Below are 17,700 nucleotides of genomic sequence, written 5' to 3'. Positions count from 1 at the left end.
GTCTGTGAGAATCTAATATTTTCTCTACAAATAAGAGAAGGGCCCATCAGCAGGAAGTAGATAGTATCACATTATGTCCAGATGATGACAAATCCAACAATGCACAACAGGGGAATCCACCAAACGGCTTTTCTGCCCTATTATGCTCAAACATATTTACATGACAGTTTCAGTTACAAAGGCCAGCTATTTTCTATGCCTTATACCAAAGGTCCTTCTTTGTCATTATTAATAATCATTTTTGTTTATAAGTGTCATCAACATCCCTGCCACTTTACAGAGTACAGTAAAACAATAGCAGGGGCCAGAAATTTATATGTTATTCATGCACTCTACCAGGGGCGTAACTAGACATCACTGGGCCCCCCTGCGAAACTTTGGATGGGGCCCCCCACCCCCCTCGCTTTCTGCACAGGAAAACGAAGGACCAATGTGTTTTCCCCATGCAGATAAAAACACTAAAAAGGAAAAGTCGGGCAATCTATGCTACCCCCAGATCTACTTACCCGGGGCTTCCTCCAGCTCCTTGCAGCCGACAAGTCCCTCGTTGCAGCTCTGTTCCCAGTACATACATACACACACAGCCTTATTATTTTACTACATGAGAGCACATGCTATATGGAGGAACAACAATGACATGCTGAACATAAGATATAGTATCAATGTAACTTTGGCAAAACATTCAGAATATCACAAGCTCTCGATGAAGGCAACAGTTAGACATCAATCTCCACTCCATTGAGTTGTAAAAGTATTCAGAGGCCATAAAGTCATTAGCCCGTATGATAAGAATCTAGGAATTCTTTTGCTGAAAAGGGAAAGTCTACAAGTTTTTTTCAAAATGTGACTCCTTTGTTTGTAAAGTCTTTGTCCAGTCTTTAGAACTTAGCTGCAGTGTGAGACAGATGTTTTTTACGAACCCTAGGGAGCAGGGACAGTGCACAAATTCCAAAGTGTGTGTGATTCCTTATCTGTGTGGTGGACACAGGCAGTCAATATAACAATGCTGTGAGAGCAGAATACTTTTTTTTCCTCCATGCCCTTAGCTGTCAGTCTCTCAAACTTTTCCCCCCATGGGCCCCCTGTGGTGTCTGGGCCCCCCTACGGAGGCATCCCTTGCAGGGTCTATTGTTACGCCCCTGCACTCTACAATTAGAACATTGGGAAACACGTACAATATATTATTTTACACATGGTGTGAAAACATTCAGCAATACAGGCAGATGTTCATGTGATGGAATAAGGGCAGGTTCAGAAGGACATCGTTTAGCACCACGATCTGCCACACCCCGCATTGAGATAAATGGCAGCATTCATTTCAATACATTTACCATTGATGGCAGCATTTGAGCACATTGTCAAGCTTTTCTGCTCCGTAGCAGAAAAGCGTTTAGCATCAGCAAAAAAGGCACTGGCCCTTAGGGCTCGTTTCCATTAGTGTAGCGCAGGAGATGTACGTCAGCGCGCCTCTGCTTTGCACGCGACTTCCCTGGGGGTGGCGTTTCGATACCATTCATTATAATGAATGGATCGCAGGTGCAATCACCCAAAAATGCATGCAACCATGCGCTGTGATTCAGAGGTGAAGGAACACTTGGGTAGGACCCGACCCTTTATTTCATCCCACCACCGGTGTTACTTGTCAGCTGCATGTTGTTCCCCTCCCGTGTTCATAGAACAAAACAAGCTGACTGGCTATGGCTGAGTAGTACAGTGGTCATTACCAAAGTTGTCTGGACCAATGATCATTAATGAATGGTCTAAAGCAGGCATGGGCAAACTTGGCCCTCCAGCTGTTAAGGAACTACAAATCCCACAATGCATTTGCCTTTATGAGTCAGGACTGTGGCTGTCAGACTCCTGCAGTGCATTGTGGGACTTGTAGTTCCTCAACAGCGGGAGGGCCAAGTTTGCCCATGCCTGAAAGCCTCGTACACACGCTTGATTAAAGTCGGCTGAGGCGGCCGATAATGACTGCTTCAGCCTATAATCAGGGGTGTGTACAGAAGCGCACAATCCCCGGCAGTTCAACTCACCTCCAGCGATGGCAAACTTCATTGTTCACGCCACTCCCCCGCCTGTCATATGACATCATACAAGCACCGCTCCATTGTCCCTCCGCCTCCCCCCATAGCAACACAGTGTGCTGTCAGTTATACAGCTGCCTCGTGCCTGTGTAGCCTGGTCTAGTGATGTCACCAAAGGGGTTGGGTCCCGATTGGGTAACATCCATTAAAAGTGTGTACGTACCTGAAATTAAAGTAAATGCCTGTCTGTGCTTGGGAAGCTTTCTGGTTGGGGCTAAAAAAGCAAACTGGTAATCAGTCTGATATCATTACGAAAGTAAAATCAACAAGAAAACAATTCCAACAGACAATGTAATCTAAAGAGATCACAGTGTCACCATTCTAGTTTTCTGCTGCCATTGGCATATGAGCGGCTCCAGGGGTCACTCTCCCCCACCTCAGCTGTCATGTGATGGAAAACAGACCCGTTCTGTTCTCACCTACAGCTGTCACCCTTCACCCACCTTCTATAAAGCTTTCTACTGCTTCCAATAAACAGAAAGTACCACTGTACTAACAATGCAAATCAAAGAATATTACATGTAATACTCAACCTTTTTCTGCAGTAATGCATATAATTCTGCTGGCAGTAAATAATACAAAACAGCATTATTTAAAGATCTGTCAGACAGGGAATATTGATAAAAAAAAGATTCTATAAAACAAAGTTGTGCCAGAATCTGGCGCTGATCTATTTTAAATTATGTATAAATATATAGATAATTTATTTATAGATACCCACCGGTATATGCAGGGGTGTAACTATAAATCATGTTACCCCCCCCCGAAAAACTTTGATGGGGCTTCCCAATGTTGACACTCTTTGCCTTGCCAACCCCTTGTGACTCTTACAGCCTGGGGGCCCAACATGCAAGCAGGGGCATAGCTTGGGGTGGACAGGGGCGTAGCTTGGGGTGGGCGCTGGGTCCCTAGGGGTGCCCAGCCGTGACCTGAGGTGTTTTTTTTTTTTAATGTTCCCCCAGCGGGAGCGCAGAGAAGAGCTGTGGGCACAGCGATGGGGAAGGGGGGGCGGGAAGCCTCCCCACCTTCCCTCACCTTAGGGCTCACCCTCTCTCTCTCTCCCCCAGCAGATATGAGCGGCGGGTGCGCGGGCGAGTGGCACAACACTTACTCCATTCGTGGCGGAGTAGACAGATCTGTGCTCTGCTAATCTGGTCTAGTCTAGACCAGAGTAGCGGAGCACATATCTTTCTACCACCGGGAATAGGGTAAGCGTTCTGCTGCCCGCCCGCCGCTCATATCTGCAGGGGGAGTGAGAGAGAGGGCTGTGCCCACAGCTCTCCCTCTTCTCTGTGCTCCCGCTGGGGAGGGAGGGGGGGAGGGGGCACACCTGGCTACCTATTCTGGGGACTACTATACCCCTGCTACATATACTGGGGATATATACCCCTGGCTACATATACTGGGGACATATACCCCTGACTACATATACTGGGGACATATACCCCTGGCTACATATACTGGGGACAGCTATAGCCCTGGCTACATATACTGGGGACATATACCCCTGGCTACTTGTACTGGGGACATATACCCCTGACTACATATACTGGGGACATATACCCCTGACAACATATACTGGGGACATATACCCCTGACTACATATACTGGGGACATATACCCCTGACTACATATACTGGGGACATATACCCCTGACTACATATACTGGGGACAGCTATAGCCCTGGCTACATATACTGGGGACATATACCCCTGGCTACTTGTACTGGGGACATATACCCCTGACTACATATACTGGGGACATATACCCCTGGCTACTTATACTGGGGACATATACCCCTGACTACATATACTGGGGACATATACCCCTGGCTACATCTACTGGGCACATATAACCCTGACTACATATACTGGGCACATATACCCCTGGCTACTTATAATGGGGACATACAGTATATACACCTGGCTACTTATACTGGGGACACATCTACACCTGACTACATATACTGGGGACATATACCCCTGACTACTTATACTGGGGACATATACCCCTGGCTACTTATACTGGAGACACGTATACACCTGGCTACTTATACTGGGGACACATATACCCCTGAGTACATATACTGGGGACATATACCCCTGGCTACTTATACTGGGGACATATACCCCTGACTACATATACTGGGGACATATACCCCTGGCTACTTATACTGGGGACATATATACACCTGGCTACTTATACTGGGGACACATCTACACCTGGCTACTTATACTGGGCACATATACCCCTGGCTACATATACTGGGCACATATACCCCTGGCTACATATAATGGGCACATATACCCCTGACTACATATACTGGGGACATATACCCCTGACTACATATACTGGGGACATATACCCCTGACTACATATACTGGGGACAGATACCCCTGGCTACTTATACTGGGGACATATATACAACAGGCTACTTATACTGGGGACATATACCCCTGACTGCATATACTGGGGACATATACCCCTGACTAAATATACTGGGGACATATACCCCTGGCTACTTATACTGGGGACATACTGTATATACACCTGGCTACTTATACTGGGGACATATACCCCTGACTACATATACTGGGGACATATACCCCTGGCTACTTATACTGGGGACATATATACACCTGGCTACTTATACTGGGGACATATACCCCTGACTACATATACTGGGGACATATACCCCTGACTACATATACTGGGGACATATACCCCTGACATACATATACTGGGGACATATACCCCTGGCTACTTATACTGGGGACATACTGTATACACGCCTGCCTACTTATACTGGAGACACATATACACCTGGCTACATATACTGGGCACATATACCCCTGGCTACATATACTGGGGACACCTATACCCCTGGCTACATATGCTGTGGACATATACACCTGGTTAAATATACTGGGGACACATATACACCTGGCTACCTATACTGAGGACACATATACACCTGGCTACCTATTCTGGGGACACCTATAGGCCTGGTTACATCCACTGGGGACACGTATAGACCTGGTTACCTATACTGGTGGCACCTGTTTTGGGGGGACTGCTGCCAGATTAACTGTAGTTTTGGGGAACCGCTGTTGCCAGATTAAGTGTATTTTGGGGAACAGCTGCCAGATTATATGTATGTTGGAGGAACCACTGCTGCTAGATTATGTCTATTTTGGGGGAACCATTGCCAAACTATCTGTATTTTGGAGGAACTTCTGCCAAATTACATGTATTTTTGGTGAAATGCTATCAGATTACATGTATTTTGGGGGGAAACACTAAGGCAAAGCTCAAACTTCCCTGGCAGACCTTTTACACCACTGCTAAGGTCATGTATATTTGGCCCCACCCATTACCACACCCACATTCTGGTTTGTGACCACGCCCCTTTTTGGCACGCCGCAGGTCCCTCCTTAGAGGGCGCATTAATAGTCTTTGTCCCCGGGCACTGAAAGCCCTAGTGTGAGGAAACGCGGAAAAGCCGCCGCAAGTGCTCAGAGTGAGGCGGCTGTTTCCGCGTCCAACATGGCGGCACAACGCGAAGAAACCGCCGCATGCCGCATGGGCAGAGCGGTGGAGTCCGCGTTGGATGCGGCGGATTGCGCGCATAGCAATACTACTGACATTGTGGTTGGACGCGGGGAAGCCGCCGCTTGCTTGGAGAGCAGTGCGGCGCCCCCCGCGCCCGAATCAGCGGATACATTGCAAAACATGTCTGGTGTGGCTGGGACTGCTAGTCCACACAGGTTCAGAAGGACGTGCGCGTGCGCTGAGAGGCAGAGCTTATATGACAGCCAGAGAAGAGTCAGCTGACCAAGCTGGTCAGCTGACATTTTTACCACCTTCCATTGGTCCAGCACTTAGGGGTGGCACTGGAGAGCGCTATAGTATATATACTGGGTGCTGGTCATTTTTCTGGTGTCTGGCGTCGCGATCACTACGTGGTAGCACTCAGACCTTGTCTGTTTCTGTGTTTTAGCATAGTTTCCAAAGGTGTTGATGATCAAGGAGCTCACACCTTAGCATTAGGAATATTGAACTGTATTATTTGTTATGACCTTTTGCCTGCCTGACTATTCCTCTGAACTCTGATTCTGTACCTTGCTATTTCTGAAATCCTGTTGCCAAACTCTGCTCGTTCCTGGACTCTGTATTTGCCTCCTGATTCTGTACCTTGCTATTCTGATACTCCGTTGCCAAACCCTGCCTGTTCATTGGATTCCGTATCTGTCTCCTGAATCTGTACCTTATCTGTCTGTGTGTTAACGACCTGGCTTGCCCGACCTCGAGGACTGGCCTTACTGTTAGAGGCAGTTCCCAGACCTGTTAGTGACACCCTCTCACTGGTGTCACTCATGCTCTGTCCTTCCTACTTTCAGCCTAGCCCCTCCTCCGGGAGAGTCTAGGCCAACGGAAGGAACATACTTCTGTGCAGTACTCCTTACTGCTTCTGTACCTTCTCCTGAGGTGCAGTACTCAAAGTATTACTGTTGCACCAACACTCGCATATCTCAGGTGTCCAGAGGTTAGTAGATATATCTGATTATCGGTGATACTGCAGATCATCAATAATCGGGTATATTCTGTATTCTCGGTGAAACTGCAGTTCACCGGTAATCAGACCCTCTCTGTGTTACACCGATTGTTACACCTAGCTACGCCTCTGCATGCATGGGTCATAAAACTGTGTTATTTGTGATACGTTTCTGTGCTTACTAAATAGCACAGAACAAGGACAAGAATGTGAAAAGTACAGTAACCCTAGTAAAAAGTCTTAAAGACTTTAGGTGCCCGTTAAAGGTAAAATCAAGTGATCAACCTGCTGATCTGATCATTGCAATCGATCGGAAACTATCGTTGAGGCCCACAAATGGGAAAGTAGACACGATCCGATTGTGCCCAGTGGAATCGATCAGAAAAACGAATTGACGGAATGATCGGCAAATTAATTGTTCATCATCGAATCACAGATGATCCATAATCCAATCATTTAGACAGTCGATCGGATTGGAGATTGAATAACGGTACTGTATACAGACCATGTGATTAGCACAAACACTGTTCTCTAAGAGTAAATAGTTTATCAGCTCAGCATCTGCCTGTTGATGATTCAGTACAAATATATATTCAGTAAAGTAGATGTGAAGAGAATTGAGGTAAAGCTGGGATCACATCAAACATCGTGCAATATATCACCTTACCATGCTTAGCTGCATGAGAGCACGATAAACGGGCCAAATCATCTGCAAAAACTGCAAAGGATATTCCTTACATCTTGTGAAATTACATTGTCTGGTATGGGAATGGGAACCACAGGGTTTGTGACCAACAGGATTTACCATACGTCCTGGTCATCTCTTTTATATTCATTAGACATGCAGTTCAGAGTAATTGCATATTGTATAGGGAAGTCCCTTGTGTGAGGATAAAGCAAATGCCACTCCAAGCTGGGTGTCCTGGCGACCAGTGTCATAGCTGAATTGCTGCAGGACAGAGGTGTGCGCTGCTCAGAATTATAAACAGAACTGGATGCTTACCGGTAGTCATGTCATGTGAAGGCAAATGGACTGGTAAAGAACCATTCACTATTTCACGTTACATAAACCACGCATATTTCAATATCTTTAACATTTCTTGTACAAAATGTGTAAAAAAAAATAAAAAAATCATTGGTTTGTTTTTGGTTTTGTTTATCCAAAAAAGCAGCAATTGCCGAATAGGTAGATCAGTGTTACACGCTGAGGTGACAGATAACAACTGCCTCTGCCAAAAATCTAGCATGTGTACAGCATCTACCGCCCCCTCGGCGGCTAACCCAACGATCAGCCTTGCAGACCGATCTGGCTGAGTGCTGGCTGAGGCTGAGGGCATTGTTCTTTCCACTCACTGCGTGCACTGCTGTACCAGCCCTCCTTCCTGCCTAGCAACCGAACTGGAGGTTAGAAACTTGTCTATACAGCCTCAACCCTGCAATGTTGCCATAGGGATTGAGTCCTGATCCCTGACAGGCCACATACAGTGCCTCGAACATGTGTATGATGGTTTAGGCACAGGGTGCTCCAGTGTTCTGAAAAAAATGCCATATCCAGCTATGTCAAAACTAACCTGGTGCTGAGACAGCTATGCTGGTCAGGTGCTGGGATTACATAGCATAGCAGTCAGTGCAATCTTGGCTCTGTTCATTTTTGTGCTGACTTCAGGTCACCTTTCTGCTGGTGATGGACTGGTGAGTATTTTGTAGTGTTGGTAGAGTTGTTATTACTTTTGATTATGGGGGAGGGTAAGGTTATTTGTTGGAGGAATTGGGAATAAATAGGTCAAGGAGAGGTGTTTGGAGCAGAAATAGTTGTAGCTAAGTTATGGCTAAGCTTAGGAGTTGTTATAATGGTTATGGAGTGGGAAGAGCAGGCCTGGATTTACCTCACAGGAGCCTATAGGCACAGATGTCCTGGCACCCTAGACTTCGCCCTCCATAAACCTACAAACCCCCTTCGACCGCACCGCAAGTGTGCTGGCTGTCCCAGCTGTCACTTCTCCCTTACTTTCCATGCCCGTCATAGGTAGCTACAGGTGTCCATTAGCATTAGGTAGCCAGAGCTACTCTCAGTATTAAGTATCTAATGGTGCCCCTGACTAAAAGGAGATCTAGTCAGTTGAATGCCAAGAGCTGAGTGAGTAACCACTCATTTAAACATTGCTCAGCACCCTGCATAGGGAAGGAGGGAGGGAGGCGCTCAGGGAGGGGAGTGAACCGCCTTTCCATCATCAGGCGCCTGTAGGCACGTGCCTATAGTGCCTTATGATAAATTTGGCCCTGGGGAAGAGTATGCTATGTTAATAGATTTATGGCTAGGTAGCAGAGGGAGAAAGGTATTTAGTGTTGTTTTGGGGTAGGTTGTGGGGTAGTTAATAGAAAAAAAAAATAGAGCCCTTATTCAATTCACTTTTTCTCCTAAGAGATACTTTTCCATCTTCAGCTTAAAATAACCTTTCAGCACTCTGCAATTGAAAAAATACCAAAGAGTAGGTGAAAAAGTAATGACAAAATTATTCTATTTTTTTCTTTTGCTTGCTGGTGGCTTAAAGAGAACCCGAGGTGTGTTTAAAGAATGTTATCTGCATACAGACGCTGGATCTGCCTATACAGCCCAGCCTCTGTTGCTATCCCAAACCCCACTAAGGTCCCCCTGCACTCTGCAATCCCTCATAAATCACAGCCATGCTGTGAGGCTGTGTTTACATCTGTAGTGTCAGTCTCAGCTGCTCCCCCGCCTCCTGCATAGCTCCGGTCCCTGGTCCAATCAGCAGGGAGGGAAGGGATGCAGGCGGGGACTGGAGTTCTGCAGGAGGCGGGGACAAGCTGTTTGTCAGCAGCGTGGCTGTGATTTATGAGGGATTGCAGAGTGCAGGGGGACCTTAGGGGGGTTTGGGATAGCAACAGAGGCTGGGCTGTATAGGCAGATCCAGCCTCTGTATGCAGATAATATTCTTCAAACCCACCTCGGGTTCTCTTTAAATGCATATTATTCATAGCTCTCAACTGTCCTTCTTTTGGAGGGACTGTCCCTCTTTAGGAGCTCTGTCCCTCTTTCCTCCTCATTTGACCCTCTTTCAGGACTTTGTTCCTCTTATATATATATATATATATATATATATATATATATATATATATATATATATATATATATATATATATATACTAAAATGTGTTTGATTGACTCTAGACTTTATTCCCATCCTTCAAGTTTATATATTACTAATTTTAAAATGTTATTATGAAGGAAAATAAACCAGGATAGAAAGGACCGGTGTGGCTTAAATTATAAAACAAATTTTTCCAATAAAATCTTTATGGTATGCATGATTAAACGTGTGATGGGGGCGTGATCAGGGGTGTGGCAGGGGCGTGGCTTAAGTGTCCCTCTTTCTCATCTCCAAAAGTTGGGGGGTATGATATTATTAATAAGGTGTGACAATATCTAGACGAAAACTTAGCAAAAAAAGTGAATTTTGCCAGCACTGGTTAGCACTAATCCAATGTGGAAATCAATGGCCTTGCATGCCTACTTATAGAGCATTTTCCATATGTTTTACCACAGAGGACACTGCATACCCACATACTCTGTTTCTATAAAATATAAATTCTAAAGAGACTACAGAAAGGCAGCTTAGATAAAAGGGGCCTGTGTTTATAAGACGTACTGCAAACAATACAGCCGCAGATTCCAAGTTATATAAACTGTTTCCCTTTTTAATCCATCTCTTTACAACAAAAGAACCAAGATGTGAACTGCGAAGTCAAATAAACTGGCAGAACTCTGCAGCTTTGCGTCACTGATCTTCTTACTAAATATGATAAGCCCAGAAGGAAAAGCTCTTTGTTCTTTACAGCTAACTTACTTTTCTGGGGTTTGCTCCCTTTAAGAGCTCTGCAGAGGCCTGACAAAGTAAAAAAAATGAGTGAAAATGGCAGTAAGTATTTGTGTGCGTTTCTGAACTCCCACTTTCCCACTTCTCTCGGGACTGTGTGTTTCAGAAGCACCTTTCACATCCGATCAGCACCAGGCTGTGTGAAGCTTTCTCAGCTGCTAAATATTTCATGAAGAGTCTCCCGCCTCCTCCCTCAGAAGGCCGCTCTGCTCAGACAGGCACAGCAGATGGAGACAGCCAAGCCCTGAAATAAAGGGTCAAGGAAAACATGTCAGAAACACAGAAAACCAAAAATACATACTTCAGTTCTGTCTATCAAGCACAACAAACCTTCCTTTGTTTCGCTGGCACATACGAAGTTACATTAATTAAAACCTAAACTATTAAATGATTGGCCAATCGTATAGTGGCCAATGGTCCTGGGTTCTTTGGGAACGTCTTACTTTTGTAGTCCTTTGTCTGTAACCCACAATGCCAAGAGTTTCCTACTAGTATGTCCTACTGTCACCCCATAGTGACAGTAGTGACCACTGATCAACTACCATGTGGCCTGTGTTGGCTGCCTTTCATGTGCTTCTCACAACTGCTCATGTAATGTAGTGGTCCCCTCCACAGGCACTGCAGAGTTTGACATATGAAAGGTACTGGACTAGTAATACGCCTTACCTCTTTCTCGGTACTTTTCTCCCATCATCACTGTCTTCATGTTTCAGGTGTTTGAGCCACCGCAATTGGTGTGTTGATCAGTGTGATGTCACATAGTGAACAGATTAGAGGAGGAGGTGCAGCAGAAAGCAGTGGCTCAGCCATCTTCTGTACTGTCAGTAGAAGAGGCCTTAAAACGAGGTTATGTATATTACCAGTGTCTCTTCTATGCCATCTGTGGAAAGAAAATATGGGAGTGGCGGGTGGTACTGAGGGCGTAAATACACACTGTTGCCTAAGCAATCCCACAGTAAGACTGGGTTCACACTAGACAGATGAGAAACTGATCCGTTTTCAGTTTCACATGGATCAGTTTATTACTCTTGGCATTCGTTTTCTATCCCTGTTTTCTGTTGCATTTCCCTCGGTATACTTGTTGGCGTCACATTTGTTCTCCAGCCGTTGCTGTCACCACCGCTCAGGTGCATGGGAGAAGCACCGGTATACAGACTGGACCAATCCAATGGGAGCTTGATATTTCTACTGGGTCTTGGATCTGTATGCAGACACTCCTCCAGTGCAGTGGACTGAGCAGGAGTGGCAGCAGCGGAAGAGGACCCAAGCGTGTTGACGGCAAGTGAATAAATTCTCATAGGCTACCATTGATTCTGTCAGCATCCTTTTTATCTGGCCAATCATGTATAATCAAGCAGGGCCCATTCTTGCATTCCACTTGTTGGAGAGGCAGAGCCGGGACAAGGTCCTCCAGCACCCAAGGCTGAGACACCAAACTGCGCCCCTCCATCCCTCCCACTCCAGCTGTCACACACTGATTGCTGTTAGACTAAGAGGCCCCCCAACACCTTAATCTCTAGTTTTCTGGCTTGCAGTCACTGCCATGTATCCCCTTTTCTTATTTCTCTCTGCTTCAAACACAATAGGGGAATGATAGCTGAGTGAGTTGTGCACCCCCTCCTACACTGCGCCCCGAGGCTGGAGCCTCTCTAGCCTCTGCCTCAGCACAGCCCTGTGGAGAGGACCAATCAATGCCAAATGGACTAATGTGATCGCATCCTATTGCTTTGCATAGGATCCGTTGCATCCTTGCTGATCCGTTCTGTAAATTGTGCTCAGTTTTTAGTGCAGTGTGAACCCGGCCTTAGAACTTCTGCTTTGTCATTCTGGCCATGGCTAGATCTGAAGGATCACCTCGTGATCACTTACCTATCGCCCCTATTCAAATACAGAGCCTACTGCAGTATCACAGATTGTTGCAGGACAAAGTATTGCTTTAGTAAGTTAAACTGCTCAAGTGCTGCCATCTGTTGGACACAGAAGATAGGATCTGTGAAGACCATTGACTATGGATGTAAAATTGAGAGCACTGCTTTCATTAGGAGCATTTCATTGACTGTTCTTTGCTTTGCTGTACTATGCTTTAACTTATGAACCAGGTGACAAATTGTGGATGGTCTGCAGAATTTCCCTACTAAATGGATGTGTTGTATTTACAGTATACAACTGGACAACTCTTTTTGTTGTTTTTTTGGAAACCAGTATCTTGGTGTCCTATAGATTAACAGAAAATCTTAACCTAGATAATTAGAACAACAAAAGTTTGCTTTCTTAAAACAGAAAGAATTTGCGATAATTCAGGTTGGAGTGAGTTTGAGATGTCTCCCAAGTAGTGTTGGGCGAACAGTGTTCGCCACTGTTCGGGTTCTGCAGAACATCACCCTGTTCGGGTGATGTTCGAGTTCGGCCACATGGCCGAACTAAGAGCGCATGGCCGAACGTTCCCCGAACGTTCGGCTAGCGCTGTGATTGGCCGAACGGGTCACGTGGTTCGGACCCGAACGCGCTCTGATTGGCCGAACTGTCACGTGGTTTGGGTAAATAAATACCCGAACCACGTCATATCTCCGCCATTTGTCTGTGGGTTTAGCTTTGGGTAGGCAGGCAGGGTAGTTCGCGCTTCAGCCACGCTAGCCAGGGTCCCCCCAGTCATTGTGTCGCTGCTGGGAATAGTAGTACACCGCTCGCTCAGCCACACTATATAGCATTCTGTTTACTGCCACTCTGTGTACCTCGCTCAGCCACACTATATAGCATTCTGTTTACTGCCACTCTGTGTCTGCTGGGAATAGTAGTACACCGCTCGCTCAGCCACACTATATAGCATTCTGTTTACTGCCACTCTGTGTACCTCGCTCAGCCACACTATATAGCATTCTGTTTACTGCCACTCTGTGTCTGCTGGGAATAGTAGTACACCGCTCACCCGCCACTGTATAGCATTGTGCTCTGTGTCGCTGCTGGGAATAGTGGTACACCGCTCACCCGCCACTGTATAGCATTGTGCTCTGTGTCGCTGCTGGGAATAGTGGTACACCGCTCAGCCACACTATATATAGCATTCTGTTTACTGTTCTGTGTCTGCTGGGAATAGTAGTACACCGCTCGCTCAGCCACACTATATAGCATTCTGTTTACTGCCACTCTGTGTACCTCGCTCAGCCACACTATATAGCATTCTGTTTACTGCCACTCTGTGTCTGCTGGGAATAGTAGTACACCGCTCGCTCAGCCACACTATATAGCATTCTGTTTACTGCCACTCTGTGTCTGCTGGGAACAGTAGTACACCGCTCGCTCAGCCACACTATATAGCATTCTGTTTACTGCCACTCTGTGTACCTCGCTCAGCCACACTATATAGCATTCTGTTTACTGCCACTCTGTGTCTGCTGGGAATAGTAGTACACCGCCCACCCGCCACTGTATAGCATTGTGCTCTGTGTCACTGCTGGGAATAGTGGTACACCGCTCACCCGCCACTGTATAGCATTGTGCTCTGTGTTGCTGCTGGGAATAGTGGTACACCGCTCAGCCACACTATATAGCATTCTGTTTACTGTTCTGTGTCTGCTGGGAATAGTAGTACACCGCTCGCTCAGCCACACTATATAGCATTCTGTTTACTGCCGGAGGCATCGTCACAGATCGGCATATCCGCCTCTCCACAGAAAATGCAGACCGTCTGACTCAAATTAAAATGAATCAATCCTGGATTGGAAACGACTACGCAACACTCCTGGACCCCAACCAAGCAACATGAACAATGACCATCTGTGATGGGTTAGCCTTTTCGGTCCCTGTTTATTGAACCTCTCATCTTTATTACATTTATGACTGCATGGCGGCAAAAAGCATTGCTATATCCGCACGCTATTTGTCCTCATGCAAGGCCTGGGATGCTGTGTCTCAAAAAGCGTGGCCTTCTCCTCCTGCGGCTCCTCCTGTTCCCTCACGTGTGCTGCTGCTGCTGCTGCTGGGTTAGCGTTTCCGGTCCCTGTTTATTGAACCTCTCATCTTTATTACATTTATGACTGCATGGCGGCAAAAAGCTTTGCTATATCCGCACGCTATTTGTCCTCATGCAAGGCCTGGGATGCTGTGTCTCAAGCGTGGCATTCTCCTCCTGCGCCTCCTCCTGTTCCATCACGTGTGCTGCTGCTGCTGGGTTAGCGTTTCCGGTCCCTGTTTATTGAACCTCTCATCTTTATTACATTTATGACTGCATGGCGGCAAAAAGCATTGCTATATCCGCACGCTATTTGTCCTCATGCAAGGCCTGGGATGCTGTGTCTCAAAAAGCGTGGCATTCTCCTCCTGCGCTTCCTCCTGTTCCATCACGTGTGCTGCTGCTGCTGCTGCTGGGTTAGCGTTTCCGGTCCCTGTTTATTGAACCTCTCATCTTTATTACATTTATGACTGCATGGCGGCAAAAAGCATTGCTATATCCGCACGCTATTTGTCCTCATGCAAGGCCTGGGATGTTGTGTCTCAAAAAGCGTGGCCTTCTCCTCCTGCGGCTCCTCCTGTTCCATCACGTGTGCTGCTGCTGCTGCTGCTGGGTTAGCGTTTCCGGTCCCTGTTTATTGAACCTCTCATCTTTATTACATTTATGACTGCATGGCGGCAAAAAGCATTGCTATCCGCACGCTTCTTGTCCTCATGCAAGGCCTGGGTTGTGTCTCAAAGCGTGGCCTTCTCCTCCTGCGCCGCCCTCCTCCTGTTCCATCACGTGTGCTGCTGCTGGGTTAGCGTTACGGTTACCGGTCCCTTTTCCTGGAACCTCTTCTCTGTATTACATTTATGACTGCATGGCGACAAAAAGCATGTTACCTGTGCAAAGAAACATGACATTTTCCGCATATAAAAGACAGTTTTTCCTTTGAAATTTTACAATCAATTTTCTCAAAAACTATAAGCTCTTTTTCAAATATTTTTTTTCCTCTTGTACCCACTCCCAAGGTGCACATACCCTGCAAATTTGGGGTATGTAGCATGTAAGGAAGCTTTACAAAGCACGAAAGTTCGGGTCCCCATTGACTTCCATTATGTTCGGAGTTCGGCGCGAACACCCGAACATCGCGGCGATGTTCGGCGAACGTTCGCGAACCCGAACATCTAGGTGTTCGCCCAACACTACTCCCAAGGCATCACTGCTGAATATATTTGCATATATTCAGCAGGATGAGGATGATGGGGGAAGCCTTTGGACTATCCAGAGGCTTTCCACTACTGAGGTAAGTATTCAATTTTACTTCTTTTTTTCCCTTCAGGTACCCTTTAACACATTCTGTTTTTACTAAATCCAAGCCTCTGTGATCTGTTTATACTAGTGTAATTAAGGGTATTTTCAAAGTGAGGCGTTGCAGTGCGCTGGACAATATAATCGCATCGGTAGCACGATGCAATTATGTTGTGATGGTATATTCACATCACCATGGTGCAATGTGATTGATTCATTGGCATAACGTGAGGCATGACGGTGGCGTAGTGGTTAGCGCTCTCGCCTTGCAGCGCTGGGTCCCTGGTTCGAATCCCAGCCAGAGCACTATCTGCAAAGAGTTTGTATGTTCTCTCTGTGTCTGCGTGGGTTTCCTCCGGGCACTCTGGTTTCCTCCCACACTCCAAAAACATACGGATAAGTTAATTGGCTACCCCTAAAATTGGCCCTAGACTACAGTACTTACACTACATAATATAGACATATGGCAATGGTAGGGATTAGATTGTGAGCTCCTTTGAGGGACAGTTAGTGACAAGATCTATATATATATACACTGTACAGCGCTGCGTAATATGTCAGCGCTATATAAATACTAAATAATAATAATAATGATGTGTGGTAACGCATAACGCATGTATGTTCAGTTGCAGTTAAGGTGAACCAAGCACCATTTTAGTACCCAGGGTATCTCTCAATAGCACATTAAACATGCATGCCAACAAAATGGCTCGTTACTAAAAAAAATAATTAAATTTAGCCTCTTAATTTTACACTTAAAAGTTTAGCAGAGTTCTTTATTATCCTACATCCTCCTATCTCCCAGCCCTGTCTGACCTCAGAAATTTCAGACAAATAAGGACTGCTGTAATTATTTTATTGCACACATTATCAATGGGGGAGAGGTAGATTTTCTCGTACTGCGCATACACAGGATGCTCCTGGCAACGGGAGCATGATCGAGGATGCGCCTGGCCATGGGTGCGCAGGCACAGTAGCCATTGACTGGCCGAGTCACCAAAAACAAAACTTCATTGGTGTGAGGGACTGGAGGACTGGTTTGTCCCGGCACGGGCACAGGAGGGCTGCAGAGGGGCAGTAGAAGCTCCAGGTAAGTTAAATTGGCTTTTTTTATTTACTTCAGGTGTCCTTTAAAGAGAATCTGTACTGTGAAAATCTTACATAAATAAAAGTACCAGCCTGTTTGTAGTCTTCTCCTATCCCCCTCTGTGACATTTTCGCTGCTCCTGCTGCTTTCTTGGTGATAAAATCACTGTTTTATTCATCATTTTGTAAACAATGAAGATGGCTGCCAAACAGGAAATACATCATCAGAGCAGGTGCTTGCAGAGGCTCCTCTCAAACGTGACTTCACTGCTGTAATATTTCTCCCACTTGTTGCCAGCACACACACACACAGAGCCTGCAGGGGGCGTGGGGGAGGTGTTCATAACTTCTCCCTATCGCAGCACATTCCTCTCTGGGCTGACAAGGCTCGACAAACGAAAGAAGATTAGCTATATTACAGAGACAGTGCAACTAGAAAAGGCTGCAGTAAGCCAGACCACATTAGAACAGGTATAGGAACTTATAGGATAAAAGAAATAAGGCTAAACATTTTGTTACAGAGTCTCTTTAAAGGGAACCTGGACAGAATAAAATTATTTAAAATAAACACATGATGTACCTGCAGATTAACCTGCTGAGCGGTCTGGACGAGCTCAGCTCGTCCAACACCGCCAGAGGCTGCCGCTCAGGCCCTGCTGGGCCGATTTTAATGAAATAAAAAGCAGCACACGCAGCCGGCACTTTGCCAGCCGCGTGTGCTGCCTGATCGCCGCTGCAGCGCGGCGATCCGCCGCGTGCAGCGGCGAAAGAGGGTCCCCCCAGCTGCCCGAGCCCAGCGTAGCCGGAACAAACAGTTCCGGCCAGCGCTAAGGG

At 46.3% G+C, this 17,700-nt stretch overlaps 1 protein-coding gene across 1 annotated transcript in view; it reads left to right on the top strand.

Moving 5' to 3' along the window:
• Window positions 1-7,623: 7,623 nt before the first annotated feature.
• TERB2 (telomere repeat binding bouquet formation protein 2) overlaps window positions 7,624-17,700 on the top strand; it is a 38,062-nt gene continuing 27,985 nt past the window's right edge. Inside the window, exon 1 of the mRNA XM_068272565.1 lies at window positions 7,624-7,678. Within this exon, the coding sequence (XP_068128666.1) occupies window positions 7,654-7,678 (25 nt within the window). The 5' untranslated portion in view covers window positions 7,624-7,653. The remainder of the gene's footprint in view (window positions 7,679-17,700) is intronic.

This window comes from Hyperolius riggenbachi, chromosome 3 (assembly GCF_040937935.1).
Source record: "Hyperolius riggenbachi isolate aHypRig1 chromosome 3, aHypRig1.pri, whole genome shotgun sequence".
Classification (NCBI taxonomy): domain Eukaryota; kingdom Metazoa; phylum Chordata; class Amphibia; order Anura; family Hyperoliidae; genus Hyperolius; species Hyperolius riggenbachi.
The sequence above is the reverse complement of the archived record's forward strand: the minus strand, read 5'-3'. Positions and strand labels throughout refer to the sequence as shown.